General features: G+C 37.3%; 1 protein-coding gene and 1 long non-coding RNA gene across 3 annotated transcripts; both read left to right on the plus strand.

Moving 5' to 3' along the window:
* The first annotated feature begins 1,836 nt into the window (after positions 1–1,836).
* LOC110067503 (uncharacterized) lies at positions 1,837–22,385 on the plus strand. The gene is made up of 3 exons (XM_089293650.1): positions 1,837–2,309; positions 14,670–17,053; positions 21,218–22,385. Exons 2-3 carry the CDS (start codon positions 16,664–16,666, stop codon positions 21,245–21,247), a joined length of 420 nt encoding a protein of 139 aa, XP_089149776.1. The 5' UTR covers positions 1,837–2,309; positions 14,670–16,663; the 3' UTR covers positions 21,248–22,385.
* LOC149108979 (uncharacterized) lies at positions 2,925–7,509 on the plus strand. Of its 2 annotated transcripts, none has more exons than XR_016208621.1 (4): positions 2,925–4,688; positions 5,113–5,253; positions 6,160–6,237; positions 6,749–7,509. It is a non-coding gene; the product is annotated as an uncharacterized LOC149108979 (long non-coding RNA). The 2 variants fall into 2 exon arrangements; XR_016208622.1 differs by having other exon boundaries at positions 2,925–3,667.
* Positions 22,386–22,723: the final 338 nt, after the last annotated feature.

The following is a 22,723-nucleotide window of genomic DNA, read 5'->3' on the forward strand; positions in this document are numbered from 1 at the left end:
TCATCGAAATTTACATGTTCCGTCTTTATCACGACATTTGTTTTCCACCAGTCAACAGCATCGTGTGTTCTCTTTTAACCAATTACCAGAGAGATCCGTAAGCTCTTCCATCATCATTTCATAAAGGGTTTCGCTTTTAACAACGGTGAATTTCCAAAAGTAATCACCAAAGAAGTATGTTCTCTCTTTTCATCTCGGTTATTAGTTACCAATCTACATGTCTCTGCTTTGCCACCAAAATGTTTTCCGTTTTTTCAACCAATCACCAACAAAATCCCTTTTTTGAGACACTGATCTCTATTTTACTGTTTTTCAAATCTCAACTTAAGTGTGTTCGTTCTTAGTTAGCTCTATAAAGTTATATAGTTTTTAGCTAGCTCTGTAATGTAATGCCCATATTTGACAATTCAATTTTTATGAGGTGAGAGTTGATTAGGTGGAAGGCCCAATCAGCTCTTATCTTAGAGCAATGCAATTGAAAGCAAACAATAATCTAATAGTTTCAGTAAAATTCTAACATAATTTCTTTCAGGCAACGACTTCCAAATATTTCCCAATTCCCAAGAAGACTTGAGAAAGGAAATTGACCGTTATGCGACTTAGCTAAAGCATGAAGTTAACACTACTCAGAATATGTGGAAAACCAGTAGTCCAATTTCGATACATTAAGATTCGGCCTCAAACAATAGACCTCAGCACGAGGCTCCGGGGAATAAACCCCGCAAACTCTGTAGTTATTGCCCAGAGCCTCGTAATGAGGTCTATTGTTATAGGCTGAATTTCAATACATCGAAATTGATCTATTGAAGATCGATATTTTAAGCGAGCTAATCTTTCTTAACAGTTAAATTCTTCGGATATATTCAAGGCTAAAAACTTGGTTCTTGTATTTCACCTTTCTTAGGGAATAGTAAGTCGATTAGATTACTCGGTCTTGATTTCTATGAGGTGCTAGTTGATTTGGCCTCCAACGTCATCGTTTGCAACTATCACTTCAAAGAAATCTAGAGCTCATAATCTAATTGTTAATTAGAACTTTGATGTCAACTCCAGAGTCGCGTTTCTTGGTGACGAGAATGATCGACCATGACTGTTCCCAAACGCTGTTGGGGATCTGACTTTACAGTTTGGCTTATTAACATATGCTTAGAAAACTAACTCTAATTCGAGGACCACCTAGTCTTTCAACGCAAGGAACCAAAAACCGCAATAATTTTAGCATACGATTAAGTGAAACGTGAGCTTTTTTAAATCAGGTGTTTGTAGGTGAGTTAGAATTAGCAAAAATATAATTGCGACAGTTGATAGAGGGGAAGCGTACATCCGTAAGCAGACTTTCTGTAATCCAAAATTGATATGATAACTTAACCATATTAGGTTTGGATAGTAATATTGGATTGGTACATCTGAAGAAAGTGCAAAACCCTACACAGGTGTGTTAATTCCATTATGAATACGAAATCTAAGATACATTTCAGAAAAGAAAAAAACTACAAAATATTTGTAAACAAAGTGATGTGCAAAACAAATATAATGACACACAAAAAAACCTAACGTCCGTTTAGAAATAAAGAAAAAGGAGGAAAATTTTTAAATTACGGACTCGACAATCGAAAATCTCCCAAAATACTGGAGGAAATTGATTTTTTTGAAGACGAAGGCGGCGGATATGAAATTATTATATAACAGAAAATTTGAATGACAAGGGATGAAGCATGTTGTTCGGTTTTATTACTTTTTATTACATTTCCCTTAGTTAGATTGACAATAATAAGTATTAGAGACGTCGGGTCGGTTAATGGAACTTTTTTCTCCTGATTAACAATTGTTCAATGACGAAATTCGTTTACCGAGTAAAAAAGCCGCATCAGATCTGTGTTTCCTGTGTTATTTACAAAACTCGGTAAAAGAAGTCGGACGCCAAAATTATGAAACCACGTTTTGTAAGAGCGTTGACCGTAGCTTGTTTTGTTTTAACAATCCACCTACTGTGTGAATCGTGCCAAAATTCTTTTGTAACCTTTAAACAATTATTGCAAACTCGTCAACAATACGGACGGTCTCTACCAAATGCAAGTATCAAGCTTTCAAAGAAACGTGTCCACAGCAAGATGGAATGCCTCGACATCTGCTTGAGACATCCACTATGTTATGGCTTCCAGATGAAGCACAGGCCATCGAATAACACTGCAAAACACTGGGTTTGTAAAATAAACCGAAGCATAAACTCGACTGAAGTGAAAGTGGTAAAGAGCAGTGGATCAAAACACTGGATTCACTTCAATGTGAGCTCTCGTGAGCTCCACCAGGTTAGTTCCTCGGGTAATAGTTAACAGAGGGAATGGTTAAGAAGCCCGGTGTAAACATCAAAGAAGCAAACAAACAGGTTAGGATTTATGTTGGAAGGTCCTTGACCCTGCACGTCTTTTGTGTTATGCTCACAGTCTATGCATGAATTACTGACATAATCACAATGCTTCTATTGGTTAGTTGTATGAGAACATAAAGCGACCTTTTGTCACGATTTTGCCGGGTTAACCGCCAAAATAGCCAACAAAAACAGGCAACAAAGAACTTTGCCAGGTTTCGTGACCATTCCCTTTCTTAACTATGCTCAGGTAGATTTGTGGTTGTGTTATCTAGTTCACTGTTTTGGTTGATAGGATGCCAGGGCTTTTTGTAGTCTTGATTGATCATTTGTGTCATCACGATTTATCAGAATTTACAACACATATCAATGTGACGTCGAGCCCACTTGCACTAAGTTATTTGAAGTTTCCAAATAGAACAACTTACGCTGGTTCTAACCTAACCATTCAAATGATTATTGAAAAACAATTTAAATTAGCACAGTAAAATTTCAATAAAGCAACTTATAGACGAGTACAGTTGTTCTCGAACATTGGTTGGGTCCAAATCACGGCACGAAAAATTGGATTTACTCTAAATTTGATCCTGATCAAAGTCGAAGTCAAATATGATCACAGCTTTGATCCAAACTTTGACGCGCGTCAAATGTGTGTCAAAAATGTCATGGCTTTGCCGATACATTTGATCCATGACAAAGAGGAGGGCAAATGTGATCTTAACTTTGACTCCACCTTTGACCCACGTAAAAGGGGGAATCAAATATCTTATGGATTTGCCATACATTTGATCCCTGCCAAAGGCGAGGTCAAACATGTCAATAACTTTGACTACAGTTTTGACGCGCGTTAAAGGCGTTCAAAGACACCACGGCTTTGCATACCTTTGATCTCTTATGTCAAAGGCGTTCAAAGGCGGCATGGCTTTGTACAACTTTGATCCTACGTCATGTCATGTCAAAGGCGAGGTCAAATATGGCCATATCTTGCGACTCCGCTTTTAACGCCCTAATAACCTGCGTTTTCGTATTTTTTTGCTGTTTTAACGATAAAATGAAAGCTTGCTTTTTTGTCAATGTGTATTTTTTTAATAAAAAAGTTTTCACTTGACCTGGAGGTGGCACAAGGAAACAACTCGAAAACAGCGGGAAAACGCGGCAGCCAGCGGCTTCCCGCATTTTTCTGGCCAATCGGAATAAAGGTCAACGAAGTCGGCTGTGAGGAAAGCAGACATTTTTCTTCATTTGGCTTCATTATGGCGGCTTTGGTGAAATTTTCGTTGTGTTTTGGACCAGGAAAAGGTAAGTCTCTGAATTTCGTTCATTTGTTTTCAATGTTCAGAGAATAACGGAGTTTAAAAAGTAAATTAAACGCAGCAATGGCTACATAAAGAGCTGTGAATTGCGTATATTTATGGCAAGACAGATCCTCGGCAGTGAAAACAATTTGGTCGATGATTAATTGCACTTGACTGAATCACAGTTGATCGGCAAAGCTCTTCGTTAAGAAAGACCAAACTTTATTTTCAATTTACATATACTTATTTACAAAAGTTGACAAAGATAATTTTTTTTTTCTCACTCAGTCAAGTCTGGTGCATTAAATTGAAGTGTCTGTCATAGCATAGATTTTAGCATGATCAGTGCTTGAAATAAACGTAACTTAATAATTAAGCTTAAACTTAACTCTATTTACGTATAAATGGTTGTGCACAATGCCTCTGGTAATTTCTGAGCTTAAACAATTCCCTTGAAAGAAAGCTCATGTAAATATAAAGGAAATTTGCATTGAAGGAAAAACTCAGTCAGCCATACATGACAATCCATCACGACCTGACTTAATTGTCATATTCATTATACCATTAAAAGAGTTGTTGACTCTGAAAATTTAATCTATGGATAAGTTTCTGCTTTTGTCTCTAGTTACCATTCTATTGAAAAAAAGCTCTGTTTGCTGCCACAGTTGAAATTATGATGATGTTTGTTCATTAATGTAGATAAATGACTTCACTGGGTTGAATTTAACAAATTGCATGTGGTTTAGTGTGGTCTGTACTCTTATCGACAATGATACGCACCATCACAGTGGTCAAAATGTTGTGGACTCACGAAGCGCAGCTGAGTGAGTCCACAACAAATTTTGACCACTGAGATAGCAAGATCAATAGCAATTGTAGTAAAAATTTGTTTTGATATTTGTTGTATCAGGCTTATGGATCAGTCATTTGGAACTCCACTATCTCCTGCCCAACCACCCCACCCCGAACCTGCCAGCATTTGACATTTTGAACTGTCTCCAGGGCTAAGAATGGTGTCATACCAGGTGATCAAATGCACCTACCCTGTGACATTTGCAAAACTGAGTATAAATAGAAATGTAGATTGAGTGTCAACCGAGGTGTCAATGGAGTGTTGATTGAGTATCGATCGGGTGTTGATAGAGAGTCGATTTAGAGGATCGATCAAGGCCGGTATCAATCGACACTCGACCACGGATGCCTTTAGTACACATAATCCAGCTTATCCGTTAGTAGGTGAAATTGTTACAATGTTTGATAAAAAATCAAACTTGCCATTAGTTGCAAATTAAAAACCTGACCCCATAATAATATTATTATGCGACCTCTCTGGACAATACCAGTAGTTTTAGAGTTTCATGTCTTGATCTTTTGAGCAGTAGACAATTAAATGCCAATAAATATGTGACTAGTGGAAATTTGCTTATGAATGTTGTTTTTATCCTTCAGCTAGCCACTCTAGAAGAACTGAAGAAATTAACAGAATAAATTCTGGGAGAGGATACAATATACAACTCTGTAGTTCATAGTCAACTCAGATGCAGTTAAATCATGCAATGCTCCAAAGTGTGCAAACATCAGAACATTTTGGTAAGTAAAAGGCTGGAATATTCATTTGTTATTTCTATATTTTGTAGCATAGACCATCTTATAATTTCTTCAGCCACAACTTTTAATATCTTTTTCCAGTAAAGAAAGGATATAAATAGATTTTGAAAACCTGGCTATAGCTTATTAATGTCATTTTAATTGATCATTTTTATTACAGTCTCACTCTGTGAAAAAAAAAAGTTGTTTCTTTTTGGTTCATTTAAGGGCAAGTAAGGAAATGTTGTCTTTCTTAAGGGACAAATACATCAACTGGCTCACCTGGATGAAAATTAAGTAATTAAAATGTTATTGAAAACATGCAAGGGGTGGGAATCTTTTTGGTAAATGAATCAAAGTTGCAGAATGTTGCAAACCAGTCTCAGGAAATGTTGGTTTTTGACTGGTAAAAGCTGAGTTTTGAATCTAAATTTTGAGTGGTTGTCTGCAATATTGACTGTTTTGGTTTGGCCATCAGGTTTCCAAACCAAATTTTTCCAAGCAAAATTAATAATATGATTAATTCATAACTATTGATGGGATCAGTAGAGAATTTAAGGCGTAGAGGATTTGATAATAACTAAGTAAAAGTAAATTGACAAAGACATTTATTTGCTTTTACTCAATTTAAAATTTTGTTGGCAAATTTGACTGGATAATAGCCATTTCCCTCTATGAAATGCGGCTGCACTGGGAATCATAGTGGTTGTATTCATCATCTTGGACTGGATTTTTGTTTCAATGAATGAGCCATGCGATTCCATGCAGGCATGTCTCATGTTAAATCATTTAATTTCAGGAATTTTTTTCAGTGGAAAAAAGTGTACAAGTAGTTGCTAACTGTTTACTAATCAAATGTGCAATTATTTTGATATGTTTATATGCTCCTTTTCACATATGATCTACAAGGAAAATAAGGAAAAAGATTACACCACTGAACATGAAGAGATCTGTGGAAATTACACAGGAACAGCAATATTCCCGAAGGTGTTTGAATTCCTCATTTCTTGTCACAGTTTATGTCAGATTTGTTGATTTTTAGATTGCTATTCTGCAACCATAAAAGATCTTTGTCGTAAGAGGTCTGTAAGATGTCTTTAAGAGACAGGCAGACAGATGGACTGGTAAACTGGCTCTAGGCTTTTTGTTTATTTGTGCCAAGCTTTACACTTTTAAAATGACCCCAAGTCTTTGTTCTCTTATGAAATTCTAGCTGCAGGGGATAACCCTTGTTCAGCTGGTGAAATTAGCTTGTTAAACTGGCTCTTAATGACATACCTGTGTGACCAAATCTCTGAGTAGAGTGGAGAGAAATACAGAAAAAAGGCTACTATTGACAGAAGCACAAACTATTCGAAGGAGGAGTAATGATCTGATTGGTCACGTTTTATTAATGTGATATTAGCAAAACTACTATAGGCAAACGTTAAGGAATAGAATGCCAAGATTCACCCTTAATATTCATTTCCAACGTTTTTGTCTGTTTGCTTCTGTTTAGACAAATGCGGACAAGCAGTGGTCGACAGGATGGACTTATTCAGTGAAGATGCGTTGATTAATTTCGTCAACGCCTTAGACTTTGTCAAAATGTGTCTTCCCTAGAAATAATGGGGATTTAGTTGGCATTGACCCCCAACAAGGCAGTTTAACCACTTTGATGAGAAAGAAGTGGAAAACACTGTATTCCATTCCACTTATAATGCAAGAATGAGTAAGTGCAAGAAGCAGAAAAGGAGAACTGCCAAAACATAAGGAGTTCCATGCAACGGACTGTACGTGCCATCTGGAAAGGACGCTTATACACTAGTTGACTTTTGTGCGAAGTTTGCTATATCTTTCCCGAAATTTTGCGGTTGTCTTCCCTATTGTCTAGTCTGGTCTAGTAAATTTAAGGAACTGAGAATTTAGCCGTAGTACTTCAATGTTAGATAAATGCACTTTGTACCATGGAAGATTTGTTGACTGTTGTTTTCACGATAGACAGAACAATGTTTTCCTTATGATCAGTCTCATTACGTGTAGTTTGAAACCAAGCCTGTAACGTGGCTTTTTGAAACCTGAAGCCCAAAACATTTACGTAAGGTACTTGGTGGTATTTACTCTTGATAAAAACGGGGAAAAAATTGAAACTGAGATGAAGTTGAACATATTTATTTTCTTAAAATTAGGCGCAATGATCTTTCCGGGCCGCTTTTCCGTTAACATTTGTCAATAGTTTGGTACAAAATAACTTTATTAAAGCTGATATATTCTTCAAAACTTGTCAGACATAAATCAAGAGTACGGATCTAATAGCATCTTTCGTATGCGGAGCTACAAAGCTAGTGTAGCAAGCAGAAAAAAGCGTATAAGATGTGGATCGCGCGAAACGTGATCAACAGTCGCGCAGCGCGAAAGAGGAGCGCGAGCGAGAAGTTCGGGCGAGACGCGCGAGCGCGGAACGCGCAGAGTACCTTTGACAAACCTTTGGCCTGCGTCACAGGCATCTTCGACCACGTCTTTAGCAAACCTTTGACTCGAATCGCAGACAAATTTGATTACACTTTTGACCCGCCTTTGACAGTGCGCAAAGGCGTATCAAAGGATCACCTTTAACCCTAAAAACACAGGCGTTCAAAGGTGAGTAAAAACGGCCTTTCACGCCTTTGATTTGGTGGTAAAGGTTTATTCACAGATGATCTTTGATTCGCGTCACAGATCGTCAAAAGCGTGCAAACGCGACCTTTACAAAACCTTTAACAACACATTTGACGCGCGGTAAAGGCGATTTTTCGTGCCGTGAATGAATTCGATTGGAATAAGCAATATTTAAATGCGCGTGCAGTTAAGGATTCAAACTACGAGTGATATTTGGAAATTCTCTCAAAATTCATTAACAATTTGAAAGAATTTTCAAATATTGAAAAATTGTACAAATCTTAATTCCTCAAACCTCGTTTTTTATATGACTGAGAAAACTACGAGCGCGAGTGCGCGTTAATTTGCACTGGCACAAATTAAAAGTTAACAATGCATTGGCTTGCTCCCAGCCAATCGCAATGCAATAATTTTCTGAGTCATAAAATAGAAACAGTTCCGGGATTTTTTATGGTTACTACTTTTGTCTAAGAGAAAGTGGCAGTATAAAACAGCTGAAACAGAGATAAGAATTGTGTAAGAAAATACAACAAGAAAGCAGAGGAAAACAAATCTATGCTTATCTTTTATTTTCACGGTCAATATGGTATTTTATTTCCCCGCCCGCAAATATTAACTACAACGCCATGAGAATAGCCACTGTTCTTGATTTTGAGCACTTTTTTAAAACGTCTTGAAAATGGCAGTATATATTTTTTAAACGTTCGCTGCACACACGTCAAACTTTACTTTGCTTCGCTAATCTAACATTATGATTTGTTTGTACTAATTTACGATAAAACGGCTAATCCTGGTTTCACTAACTGGTCTATGGGTACCTAGGACAGGAGTCTTAGAAGTCTGATGGAGTACCACGGTTATCTGAAATATAACTAGACATTGTAACTATCGATTCGCTCGCTTACTCAAAAAGGCTGCTAAGTGGCCCTGGGAAGCTATAACCAAACATGTCAAAACTGGCTCGAAAAACAAGATGGACTACATTGATCCATTCTATAGGAATTTGGGAATAAAAATCTAGCATCCTAAAAGCTGCTTTGGACTTATTATTGGCGTGAATATTGAATAGTTCTGCCTGCTCAGACGATAAATTTGCTGCCTCTTTGAAGTGTGATAAGTCCTGGTCGTAAGTTTCGTAATGACCTATAAAGTCATAGTTGACGGCACACATTCCACATACGTTGACGTAATTGTCCCAGTGCCAGTCCATAACGGGCTGCTACTGTTGCCTTCTTTGGTGATTAAGTACTAAATAAATTCACGAAAAGTTATGTCATAGAGCGTTTGGAGCGCACGCATAGTGGCATTCGGCCGAAAATTCTTCAAAATCGTCGGTGGGTGAGGCCGCCAAATATTCAATCAGTTGGTTTAGACGCAATAAAATAACTATTTTCTACAAAATACAAAAGAATGAAACATTTAAAATTAGGATGATGACTGCTTTTGAATTTTCTGGCCAGCTGAAATGAATTTCTTATTTTGTTGTTCTTTTGTTTTGTTTTGTTTTCTTGCTTTTTTTTTTTTTTTGTTTTTTGACCTCAAATGAAATCATTTCCAGGCAATCGCAGGGGTTCTTTACCTATTTATTTCCTGTTATGTTGAAACACAATTTTAACCTTGTTATTGCCTTTTGTGATTTAAATTTTCTTGTGACACTTCATCGAAATGATATAATTAACGCTATTCAGATCAGCTCTTTTTTGATCTTATCCAACCAGGGAGTTTGGACCTAAATCTGTAACTTCGAAAATATTTAAGCAATGATAATTAAAGTTATATAGGTTTATAGGGTATATGGTGCTTCTGTAAACGTATCTCTTTAGGAAGGTAACGTGGGTCGAAGACTTCTTGGACGTGGCAATCAATAACGTAACGGTCCGCAACGATAGCTAAACAGCCGCCATCTTGGATTTACCATCATCTTGTTAACATCCCCTTCTGAAAAGTGTTAAAATTATGGAGGTCCTTAGGCTCGTAGCCAGGTTTTTATTTCTTTTACGGTTAAATTAACGACCTACACTGAATGACTGTACATGAAGCGATGGATAGAAATGAAGGAAAAATAACAACTGGCAGATTTTGATTTCAATCATTTGGCTCCAATAAACGTGACTTCAGTCGACTGCCTCGTGTATGATTAAGTCGCAGCGGTGACATTTTTTGAAGTCTTCAGTTTTATTTTTATTTTCTCTAAGGCTGGTTTTCGTTAGCGACGAAGGCCTAGTTAGGAATCGTAGTCAGAAGCGCAGAGCGTACGGTCTAGTGGATGTCAAACCGACGTAGTCCGAAGCAGAACGCCAGCATGGCCCAGTATCGCTTACGACTCCGTCACTCATGAGCTAATGAAACCTACATTGCTGAAGTCGGAGGCAGAAGCGTAGGAATAAACCAATCAAAATGCTCGATTCCTGGCCTTGTGATTGGTTATTCTTACGCTTCTACATCGGAATCCGACAATCTAGTTTTCACTGGCCGGATCGTAAGCGAGGGTCTGGCAACCGTAATCGAAAAAAAATGGAAACGTTCTGATTCTTCCGACACCGATTCCGTCGAGCTTATGAGACCGACTGTAACCCCAACGCTAGTGAAACAGCCTTTTTAGTATTTTTTGATTTGTTCATTTTTTTTGTTTGCTTGTTTTTATTTTGAAATTTTTTGATTGTTTAGTAATCTCTCGGTAGCCCCAATATAGCTTATATAAGCCGAGGGCGAACAAGGAGAAAACAAGACTGTCTGCTAAGGCATGGTATCGAATATAGTGTTAAATTTATATTTAATAATGAAAAAGAAAAAAACAAAAAAACAATTGCACTTCAGTTAGAGAAGTCTACCTCAAGCCACAACTATTAATTCGATGATGTATTGGGGTGTGCTACCTGGCCAAATCAATCGAACATTCGGTATCGAACGCAATGGAACTAACCAAAACATCTATCTAATCAAGCACAAGCGAGTGTTCGGTAGTTGAAGTAGAACCCATATTCAATCGAACAAAAACATACTCTTAAAGTTCGACAGGGTTCGATCACCGAAAGTTCGATTGGCTAAGCTGAGCATTCAAAATCGGTTTCAACGAGTTTCCAAATTATGTGCGGTCAGGAGACGCAACAACATTAGGGTACCCCTTTCGAGAGCATTACAATCCTGAAGATGTTAAAGGCTACCACGAGCTCTCCTTCAGCGTCAATGTCGAACAACACTTTATGAGAAAGAAAAAGGAAGATCAAGGGCCAGCTCTGAAAGGTCTTGACGAAAACGGACGATTTAGTTTCGTTAGCGGTTATTATTTAAACGAATTTGAAATAGCAAAATAACCATTACTCCGAAAACCTGGACAACTTCCGCAAGACACCTAAAATCATCATTTCGGTTTTCCCCTCTGTAACTGAATGGTTCATGACGTTATTGCATGCAAATAATCTTAACAACTACGGATTTCAATAAAGGTTGGATGCAAGGCAGCTGATTGTGACATAATTAACAATTAGATTACGAACTCGAGATCAGTATGAGACCGAAGGCTAAATCAACCATCACCTGATAGAAATCGAGAGCGAAAAACCTAATTGTCTCGGTAGAATTCTAACTGAAATTGTTTTTAATCAAACAACTGTTTCCGATTATTTCCCGTCGTTGTATCAAGCTTCAGACTATAAAATAACCACGTGGCTTGGATTTTCATCTGAAATTTGCAGCAGCTGTGTACGCGTGCTCATCAGTTTCTCCCAGCAATTTCGAGTTTATGAATTGAAGAAGCCATGAAGGTCCCTCTCTTGGTCTTCTCAGGAATCTATTTATCCATATGTTTCTAAATATTTCTTCGAAACTTCTGCGAAACAAGAAAACGTTGTCATTTTGTTGACCGCATCAAGCCACTGCACACCAATGGACGGCATTGTGCGATGGCCCAACCAATCAGATTGCAGCATTTGCATGTAGTAGAATTCTACTAATCCGTATTTGTAAATCCTATCACCTTGCTCTGTTTAATTTTTAACAATAGTCGTCACCATAAAATGGGCAAAAATTAAGACAAAGGAAAATGCCCTGCTTGGGTGGACACATGATGGTGTCCTATCTATTGTTGTGATGTCTTATCTATTAGCCGTGAGACTCATTTGCTGGTGTATTGAATTTACAACTTGCACAGCTACTTTGCATTGTGATGATGCGAAAATGGAAATATCGGCTGTAAAAAAACTGTTAACTACCTGTGAGACTAGACTTATTCACTTTGTGGCCTAATTTAAAACACAGACTAACCTGGACTTCAAATCCAAAATGTTCAAATTCCAATTTCTGGTAGTTTTCACAGTCTTCGTGGTTTCTTTTGTTTTGAAAATTCCCTTATTGTGTGATTCCTGCCAAAATGACAAAATGATCGTTTCAAGGAATATTGGAGAAGTGTCAGCAAGCCGGAAAATTTCCTCGAAATGCGGCTTACGAGCTTTCAAGAAAGTGGGTGTTTACAAACATGGAATGCCCCGATATCTGCCTAAGAAATGCAGCGTGTGATTTCTTTCAGTGAAAACAATTGGTGAAAGATAATAAATGGAGAAGACACTGGGTTTGCGCAGTATATAAAGCGGCGAATTAATTCTATCGATAGAGGGCTGGTCTACTCAAGGAGATGGATTCATTTTAATGTGAGCTCGCATTACCTTCACGAGGTTAGTTACTCTACAGGGATATCGTGGTTGACGGTAGTATTAACGGCTAATTCACAAAGCTGGTCGATATGGATATAAAATCAGTTGAGAGCGAGGTCAGTTAAAATGCCGGTGATGTAGTTGAGTCGTCATTTCTATTGGAACCATTGTTGGTTATAGGGCGTAGTAAGCTGATAGCGGAGAATTGGCCAGAATCTTCACTGGCAGCTGAGAAAGAGCAGTTTTTGCAACAGCATATTTCTTTACTCACACCAAGGTTTATTGAAAAACTTTAGCAAAAATGTTAAAAGTTGTCCGACGTTTCGATGTTTCTAACATCATTTTAAAGGCAAAAGTGAAACTATCTAGGTGAAACAAGGATTTAAATCACCTTGACAGTAAGAAAATAATATCATTAATAAGGTAGGGGAAAAAAATTCACTCAACACGTAATTCGCATTAGCTAGTCGAGGCGGAAGATGCAAAATTTACTGATAACTGAGATTCCAGCAAGCCTATCAAGATTTTCCGATTGAGCAATACTCCTCAGCAAATCAGCACAGTATAGTTAACAGTCCCAAAAGAAGCTTCCAGTAAATAACAGATTTCATTTTACAGGGGAAATTACATGTAGCAAAGAAAACAGATGAAATGTGGTTGAACGCAGACTGGACTGTCTACAGCGAAAGTATTAAATACCTGCCTAAAATAATAAGTACGAATCTCTTATCACTGGGTAACTCATGGTTTCATAATAAGAATTTAAAGAATCAAGGTGCTTTTTTCTTGTTTCATGAATCTCCCTTTTCCACATTATAATGTAAATTAGTCGTTAGTTGACTGGGAAAATACTTTATTGTGATTGGCTGAGAACAGAAAAATTTATCGTTAATTTTAAATCTGCAGTGGAGTGCAAATTAGATGTAACGCAAACTTTTATCTCATCTCAGTCATAACTGAAAATAATAAATGAGTGATCGTATGAAAGCTCGAGCAATTAAGGATTTACAGTACTCGCGATATTTGACACTTGTTTCAAATTGCACGAGCCTTTTTCACTCGATGCACTCGATGCAATTCATACGATGCAATTCAATTTATCACTCGATGCAATTCATAACTGCACTCACATTCGCTCAATTTCTTATACTAATGTCCATTACAATAATGGACTGTTAATAAACTGAATCCTGAGTGATGTCATCAATGGATTAAAAAAAAGTCCACATTTAACTTTCACGTTGATACAATCAGCCGATAATGAACAGAAAGACAAGGTTGCATTGTTAGTTCAAAGAGATTAAGGCTAAAAAATCTCTTTAATTTAGCATAGGTAGTATATTCTTCGTAAGTTCTTGATGTATTTTACATGTATTATTCAATTGTTTTCACACAACCAAATTCAGTTCCATTAGTCGAAAGGAAGACTTTATGCTGAGAGACCTGATTATTTGAGATAAATGTCAGTGTGGGGTTTCACCATTCAATACCGTAGTAAGATTTGGTTTCACTGTAATTCGGCATCATTCAAGATGAAAGCCTTCTCCATAGGAATTGTAATTCGGTAAGAAACTGGAGTGAAATGATCAATACACCAAAAACGTAACACTATACCCAATTATAACGAGAAGGTACACAGATATAAAGAAGTCCAGGGCCCCGTTTCTCGAAAGCCCCGGAAACTTTTCGGGCCCGCAAAGCCATTTTTAGTCAATCGGTATTTAAAGAGGCGTATATGCCTGAAACGTCTTGTATGAAGGGAACATCTGTTCATACTGAGAATATGTGCATAAAACAGTTCTGAAGTCATAAGGTTTGAGATTTTGCTACGGCTTTTCGGGAGCGAGAACTTTTCGGGACCTTAGAGAAACAGGCCCCAGAACAAAAAAAAAAAAATAAACTATACAACTGAGAAGTCACTTACTTCAACAATGTAAATACTACAGTTGCAAGAGCTCTCAGTTCTGTAATCAAACTTCAAAGAAGGAGACGTGACAGAAAACTCGTTTTGCGCCTGCAAGCAACATAACTTTGGCGAATATGTCAGCAGCTCGACGCATGTATAATCATCTGTTATGTATACCATTTAAACATGTGATAAATTGATACCATTTTTTTCTTTTTTTAAAACAGATTTTGACATCAGAAGTTGACGCCTGCTGGAACTGAGAACAAGCGCATTTCATTCTTCGTGAATAAGACATAGTGGATATACTTATGTGAATCGAATGAAGGAGAAGTTTAGCTGATTTCAATTGTTTTTCAGTTATATAACAAAATCGTTGACCCGCTGGGTAGTGGACCAGACGTTACGTAGTGGTGACTCTTTGTTCCTTATCTAAACAACAGTATACGCACTCTGATGGCTCCTTAATAATGATAATAAGTGACGTCACCTAGTATTTGCCGCGTTCATGTATATATATCGACACTAGTTACGCAAGGAGTGGTATTCCAGTGTTATACTAAACAATTATTCTACGAGCTCGCGTTGGATATGAGTTGGTTATAATCATGTCATATCAAGCAATCGTGAGTGGAATAATTGTTTTACTTAAAATGCCCCCAAAATATAGAAAACTAAAACAAAAAAATAAAAACACTCCCAAAAAAATTATCGTATACGCTCGCCATATTTGTAGAGCATGGTATAAATACACAATAGCCTCTATTTGGCGCAAGAATATGCTCAGATATTTTTCCGCGGACATGATCTATTCCGAGAAGAGAACAGTTTTCCGAGAGCGTGGCTTGAGGAAAACTGGAGCTTTGAGGAATAGATAATGTCCAAGGACAAATATCTGAGCATATTTTCGCCGCAAATGGAGGCTATTGTGGTTATTATCCTTCAAACATTTCTCGAAACACACACAGTTTTGAAAATTGGGGAATATCACTCGATATTCCCCAGTTTTAGCTGGGGCGTATTCAGTCACCTGACGCGTTTAGACCAATCCTGCGCAAGCGGCAAGCGAGAATATTTGATGGATTATAATGGCTCATATACCATGATGGCTAAGCCTGCTAAGCCAATGGAAACGCTTAAAATGTGTTATCCCATGACCCAGTTTTTAATAACATGGAATATCGAAGTTACTCGCATTTAATTTTCTCGTTATACAAATTAACGAAAATGCAAGTGACTCGTGGGATATTCCATGATATACCACGAAGAAGTGTTGCATAACTATTTTATACGATGCCATAAAAAATACAGTGGCCAGAACAATCAATGCGGTGGACGATGGAAAGGATGGGTGTTATACTGTTGAGTTTTCAAAGGCTATCCTGTATTCTGATTGGCCGTATTTTTCTATGGCATGCATTACATGAGTATTCAAAGGCTTTCCTGTATTCTGATTAGCTGTATTTTCAATGGCGTGGTATAAATATATACCGTCGGGTATTGAACAGCTTTCCTGCAAAACTGCAAAGAGCATAATTATTATTTATTCTCTCGAACATCAGCAACGGAGACGAACAGGAGTTCGTCTGCACCGAGCGCACCGATTTTTTGTTTTTACGCGAGTATACGTGATGAAAAACGCGCTTCTCATCTGCCCAATGCGTCACTCAGACAGTTGCTGTCGTTTTTACTCAGTTGACTGTGGCGATGAATACCTCATTTATTCAAAGCTTGATTCTCTTGTGTATTAGCGATTTCAATAATATGAAGCAAAAAAATACAACCTTTATAATGTTATCTTATTAAATTATACATGTGTATGTAGTTTTCCTTTTTCTAAAAGATAAAAAAATTGTAATTATAATAATTACATCATATTGCTCGTTTCTTCTGATTTCTCTCTTAATTTGGTCGATTTCTGGCAAATAGATGAACAGCCCTACTGGAAATTACATCTATGTGTTTTTAATTGCAACGTTGGACTTTCTGTAAATGACAGCACATTTCCCTGTTGACTTACTGAAAGTAAAATTACTCACAAACAAGTATTCTTTCACGAAAAATAGAATAAGGCAACGACGGAAACGTCTCTTTTTTTGTTTGTTCATTTGTTTTTTCTTTTTTCTTCTTTTCAGTGAGTAAACACGCGATCTTTACGCCGATGGATTATGTTGTTCTAAGATTTGACTGAATTTCCTCTTAACTCTGAAATGCCGCGATAATGTTGATCAAAAGTTTACTGAAGTTCACTACTGGGGTTCTAATTATTTCGGCTTCAAGTTCTGTTTTCTGCGAATCTTGTGAAAATACCATTGGAAATTTCCAAGAAATGTTACAAAGATGCCAACAACCCGGACGACTCGAGCCAAGACCCAGCATGAAGCTCTTTCAGCAACAAGTTTTAACGCAGATGGAATGTCTTGACATTTGCTTGCGAACTGCAGAGTGTGGTTCTTTTGATGTAAAACAAACGTACTCGGAAAATCCCAGAAAGCCGTTTTGGATTTGTGTCATTAACCGAAGAGTTAACTCTCAAGGCCCAACGCCCGAATTGGAACGTAAACAAAATGGATGGACACATTTCTCCGTGAGCTCGCAAGATCTACAAAAGGTTAGATACTTTAGATACTAAACAATGCATTACTAACGGAAACGAAAGCCGTTTTCTGCGGGGCTAGCGCTGTTGTCGTCAGCCTCATTTATTCGTCTGATGTTAGTTTAAAGAAACAAAAATGCTTTCTAGAACTCTTGCATGTAAAAGCAAACAACATTTTGGCATAATGGCTTCCCTGTCGGCATACTTGGTTTGCAATTCCAGCCTCAGCACATTAGCCGCGATGCAAAACAAGTTCACAAACAGAAATGAAACCGTCGGAACTTTTTTTCGCTGTATTTATTATCAATGCACTTTTTAGATTGTTGTCGCATTACTTATTTGATGTCTTTATGTTTTCTAAGCACCTTTATGAATTAATTGTAGCAATAGGCCAATTTCGATATATCAGAATTTTAACTTGCTCCAAGGCGCAGGGGAATTAACCAAAATGCTCTAATTATCAATCCCCCAATCTCGATGTGATTTCTTTCGTTATAATTTTAATACATCCAAACTAGCCAATTTCGATATATTCAAATTCAAACTTGGCTCCGAGGCTTAAGGCATTATGACAAAATAAATAAATTCATCCCTGAACCTGTGTGTTATTCCTCTAAGCGCCTATCTATTTTAATTTGTCATCGTCACGATGTTGGATGGCATTGTTGTTGTCATCCAAAATGACCGCCAGATCTTTGTCATTTGAATCTCTCGGGTTTGTTGGCAAACTGGCATCTTGAAATGTCAGTCGAAAGCCGGATAATGTGGAGTATTTGCCGAGTTTGTTTATTCAAGATGTATGGGTTATTGACCAAGTGTGAGGTCAAGATGGCTGGATATTGGCCAAGTTCTTTTTTTGCGTGTTCATGGACCGAGACGGAGTCGAGGTCCATAAACTCGCAAAAAAAAAAAAAAAAAAACCAGGCCAATATCCAGCCATCTTGACCGAACAGCTTGGTCAGTAAAGGATTTATTATATGGTTATCGGGGATATTTTTCTTACGGGACACGGCGGGTAGCCCCGAGCGGGTAAGATAGCTCCATCTTGCCCGCTCGGGTAGCCAATCACAGCGCAGGATTTGATTCATCTTGCCCGCTCAAGGAGCTGGTCATATAACAATGCTAGATATTGAACAAGTTCTTCAGTTCTCTGCGTGTACACGGATCGACCGACAAATGAGGTCCATAGTCAAAAGAACAAAAAAGACCAAACAAGATAAGAAAGGTCAATAAAGGATTTATTACATGTTTCATCATTATAGCTCATGTTATATCACATAAATAACAGCAGTTTTCCAATGGGACACGACAAGCAATTTCTAGATGGCAGTGCATGTTTGCCCAAAAGGGAAATCTTTGTTTAATATCTTTGTCTAGTTAGCATGAGCAATCCAGTTTCTGATCAAACTAAAACACTAATTCTGAATAATGAAATGTCATAGCATGATTAACTGTCCCAAGGAAATGAGTCCGATGTATTTTAAATACTTTTTGCGCGACACAGGTTTAAAAGCTCAACATTTTGCAAACAAATATGAGCTCGTTAGCTTTTTCAGCGCCGTCCATGCATTTGGGAGTTTTTCTAAAACCAATACCTCCCTCAGTATTACACCCAACGAGGCTAGTTATTTTACTGTATACCAACGTTTCACTGACTCTTAAACTGTTTGTAGTCAATTTGTGTCTAACTTAATGCCTTTTCTACACGAAGTCGTATGGAAATGAGGCAAAGTGTAAATCATGACGTCAGCAACGATTGAAGATTTGGTTCATCTTACGCTACATAATATAAAATGTCATCATTAACTGGTTCCATTTTATTGTTGAATGTAATCACTCTTAATAATAACAGACGAATATGAAGTTTACATGGCAGGTGACGTAAACATCACTATTTTGCTAAATCTTATTACTTTGTTGATTTTAATTTTGAGGAGGGATCATCACAGCAAAATTAAATACAAACGAATACAAAGGCGAAAGCTTGCAAAGCCAAACGCCTCATCCGTGTTTTAATGATGTCTTATCTATAAGCCTTGAAACATTCATTTGTTGGCTTTATTTACAACTCCCACATCTACTTTGACAACACTCTGACGCGATTTGTCATGTATAAACTACTGAAACGACATGTAAAATTGTGAATTATCTTCAGGCCTGGGCTTATTCACATGGTGGCATAACTGAAAAAAAACTAGAACCAAAGCCAACCTGGACTCCAAAATGTCCAAGTTGTATTTTGCAGCCGTCTTCGCAGTCTTCGTAATTTCATTTGTTTTGAAAATTCCCTTATTGTGTGGCTCCTGCCAAAGTGCTTTTGGATCTTTCCAAGAAATTTTGCAGAATCATGAGCAAACTGGGAGGCTTCCTCGAGATGAGGCTTTAAGACTTTCAAGAAAGCGCGTGTTTACAAAGATGGAATGTCTCGATTTCTGTCTACGGAATGAGACGTGTGATTTTTTTGAGTTAAGACAAGTCTTGAGATTAAATAAGAGGAGAAAGCATTGGATTTGCGCAATAAAGAGGCGACTCACGAATAGCTACATGGATACGAAGTTGGTCAGAGTAAGAAAATGGATTCATTTCAAAGTGAGCTCACATTATCTCCATCAGGTTAGTTTCGCTGCACTATATCCTACTGTGGCCACTCGTTGTGTCGGCAGTTGGTTCAAAAAATTCCTTCCATCGGTTTGGTGTTAACTCAGTAAAGCGCGGTTTGATTACGCTGAATCTTTTCAAAGAGAAGGCTGGTGTAACTAGGAATTATTGCCTGAGAAACGCTCTTCGGTTATTCGTGATCAAATCTTGAAAAGTCTGAAACACCGACGAAAACAGTCAAATGAATCAGGTTCTTTCCGATCGCTAATGAGATAACTGCAGATATTCTTAGCTTTGACAAAGGGAAGTAGCGTCATGGCCGAGTGTAAAATATCGTAAGCGTGACCTGTAAAAATACTGTTATTCGTGATCAAATCTTGAAAAGTGTGAAACACCGACGAAAACAGTCAACTGAATCAGGTTCTTTCCGATCGCTACTGAGATAACTGCAAATATTCCTAGCTTTAACAAAGGGAAGTAGCGTCATGGCCGAGTGTAAAATATCATAAGCGTGAACTGCAGAAGTACCATATTTGTCAACGACAATGTAAAAGGGAAAATCTCTGCCAGTACCAAGTCAGGCACAAAGTTATAAGAAGATTTTGTTTGCTTCAATCTTCAAAGCGTTTTTTATTGGCCTGGATAATAGCAATGATGAGATACATTAAAAGAAAAGTACGACACTTTTAAGTTTAACAAACATGTTTCGGCAGATGCTTCTGCCATCTTCAGTGTGAATTGAACATAATGTGTGATAGAATACTTATTATCATCTTATTCTATTTCATGGATAATTCCCTTTCAAATTTTTGGTGCTTTTTTTTTAATTATGCTTTTAAAACAATTCTCGCATCAATGTTTACGTATTAGTTCTAATGTACTTAACATATTCTTAATGGAAATGATAGTACTGTGAGTATTATCAAGCAAAATTAGTGACTTTTTAACAGCTTACCCAAAAAGTTCATTCATTTTGGCGTTAAAGCCTTCGCAGGCAGGTATACAATTGACACATCGAACTGCAATAATCCCAAATTTTACTGAGAGAAGTATTTCTCATAAGGCTCAATGAAATAATTTCTAACCGTTTCATTCAATCCAAATAGAATGAATGGAAAAATTTCCATAAAAAAGAGTGTTTTGAAGGTTTGGTTTGGCAGTAATTATGCCATTTATTTATGATAAGAGACTTCAATATACAAGATGCATGTGAATTGAATTGGATTGAAACTACAAACACTTCCTGAGTAGTAATGATCGATAAAAGTGCAATAAATCATCAATGGCATAAGGTATTGGTAAGGAAAATTAACTTTAGTACACGTATGAAGTTGTGAAGCAAGTTATGCAGTTGCAAAGAAAGCCAGAAAAATTATAGACATACCCAACTAAAATTCCTCGCCTTTAAGCGGATTCCAACTTTGTAACGACTTCTTTAAGTAACAACGACTTGCTGAAGTTTGTGATCACATTCGCTGGAATCGTGTAACATCACTATGTCAACGTTCGACCTGTTTACTTAATCACTTTATATTTATATAGCGAGCAACTGAATTAATACTGTTTTCTGTCTTTTAACAGATTTTGGCATCAGCAGCTGAAGCTTGCTAGAGTAGAACGGACAACAGTCGTCTTAAGAGAAATGATAAGCCATTATAACATTGTTGTACTTTTAAAAGGTGGAAAGACGTCATCTGTTCAGATTTCCTAACGTGAAACTATATGCCCCGTCCACACTGCGTCGGAGAAATTTGAAAACGGAGTTTTCAGTCTAAAAACGCATCAAATATTTTCCATCCACAATACGCCGGAGAAGTTTGAAAACGGAGTTTTCACCCTGAAAACGCATCAATGTTTTCCGTCCACACTATGCCGGAGAAATTTGGAAACAGAGTTTTCACTCTGAAACCGTATCAAGTGTTTTCCATTCACACTACGCCGGAGAAATCTGAAAACACAGCAATCACCGGTCATTTTGTATTTGTGTTTGAGAAAAACCTACGCAGAGAAATGACGTGGTTATCGTGACGTCATCGTTTTTGAAAAGCTCCGTTTTCTAAATGTTTCCGTTCACACTGAAGCGCAAAGCCAGTGTTTCAAATTGCTCCAGTTTGAAGAGCGTTTTCTAAAAGCTTCGTTTTCGTGACGGATAAGTGTGGACGGTTGGCCTAACCGTAGAAATAAAGCTGCGTTTTCAATTTTTTTTTTTTTTGCAGCGTAAGTAGATGCGGTCTTATCTCGAAAGTTCTTGTTAATTACAGTCAAAACCGTCTAATGCGGACACCAAACTTAGCAACAGAACTGTATGTCTGTATTATGGAGGTAGAGATTATATGAATTGTGATTCCTCAGGGATAGCTCTCTGAGACTATCTGTGATATAGAAGTGTCAGTGAGATGTTCGACTGTATAACAAATTTATTCACCAGAAAGTAGACAAGGGGCGCTGTCCATTCAGCCAAAAATTCCAGAATTTCAAAAAGAGTGGAAATGGTGTGGAAATTTCCGGAAAAGGGGATATCGTCTCGAGATATACTCAAATTTTTGAAAATTTGTTACCTGGAGTTTCCGGTCCATTTAATGTTCCAAAGTTTTCGGAATTTTCGGTTGAATGGCTCGCATTTCGGGAATTGAACTTTTTAAATGGATAAAAAAAATTACCGAGATTTCCGTTTTCCAGTGATTATAATTCCTTGTAAGTTGTTGAGTGAAAGTCATGGAACTGAATAAAATAAGCAAACTATATAAAATGCGTGGATAGTTATAACATTGAAAGAAAGGAAACGATTAATGCATACCCACAACTGCCAAAAACTGTTGAGAACATTTAGAAGCGACAGGTTTTAATGTCATATCATGACCTTCAATATTCAATTGAGAAAATGTATTGTCATTTGAGTCTGCTGCAAATTTTTACAGTTTGTAAAACAGACATAAGATTGGGCTCCTAATTTTTTCTTTGATTACTGTTGAACTGATATCTTCCGTCCAAACTACCCCGAAGAAATTTGATAACGCAACAATCACTTACCTATACCAAGAACAACAAATTATGGACTTGAGTGCATCTGATATCAAGCTGCAAAAA

This window comes from Orbicella faveolata, unplaced genomic scaffold (genome assembly GCF_042242905.1).
Source record: "Orbicella faveolata isolate gen_17 unplaced genomic scaffold, um_ofav_v1 contig_25, whole genome shotgun sequence".
Classification (NCBI taxonomy): domain Eukaryota; kingdom Metazoa; phylum Cnidaria; class Anthozoa; order Scleractinia; family Merulinidae; genus Orbicella; species Orbicella faveolata.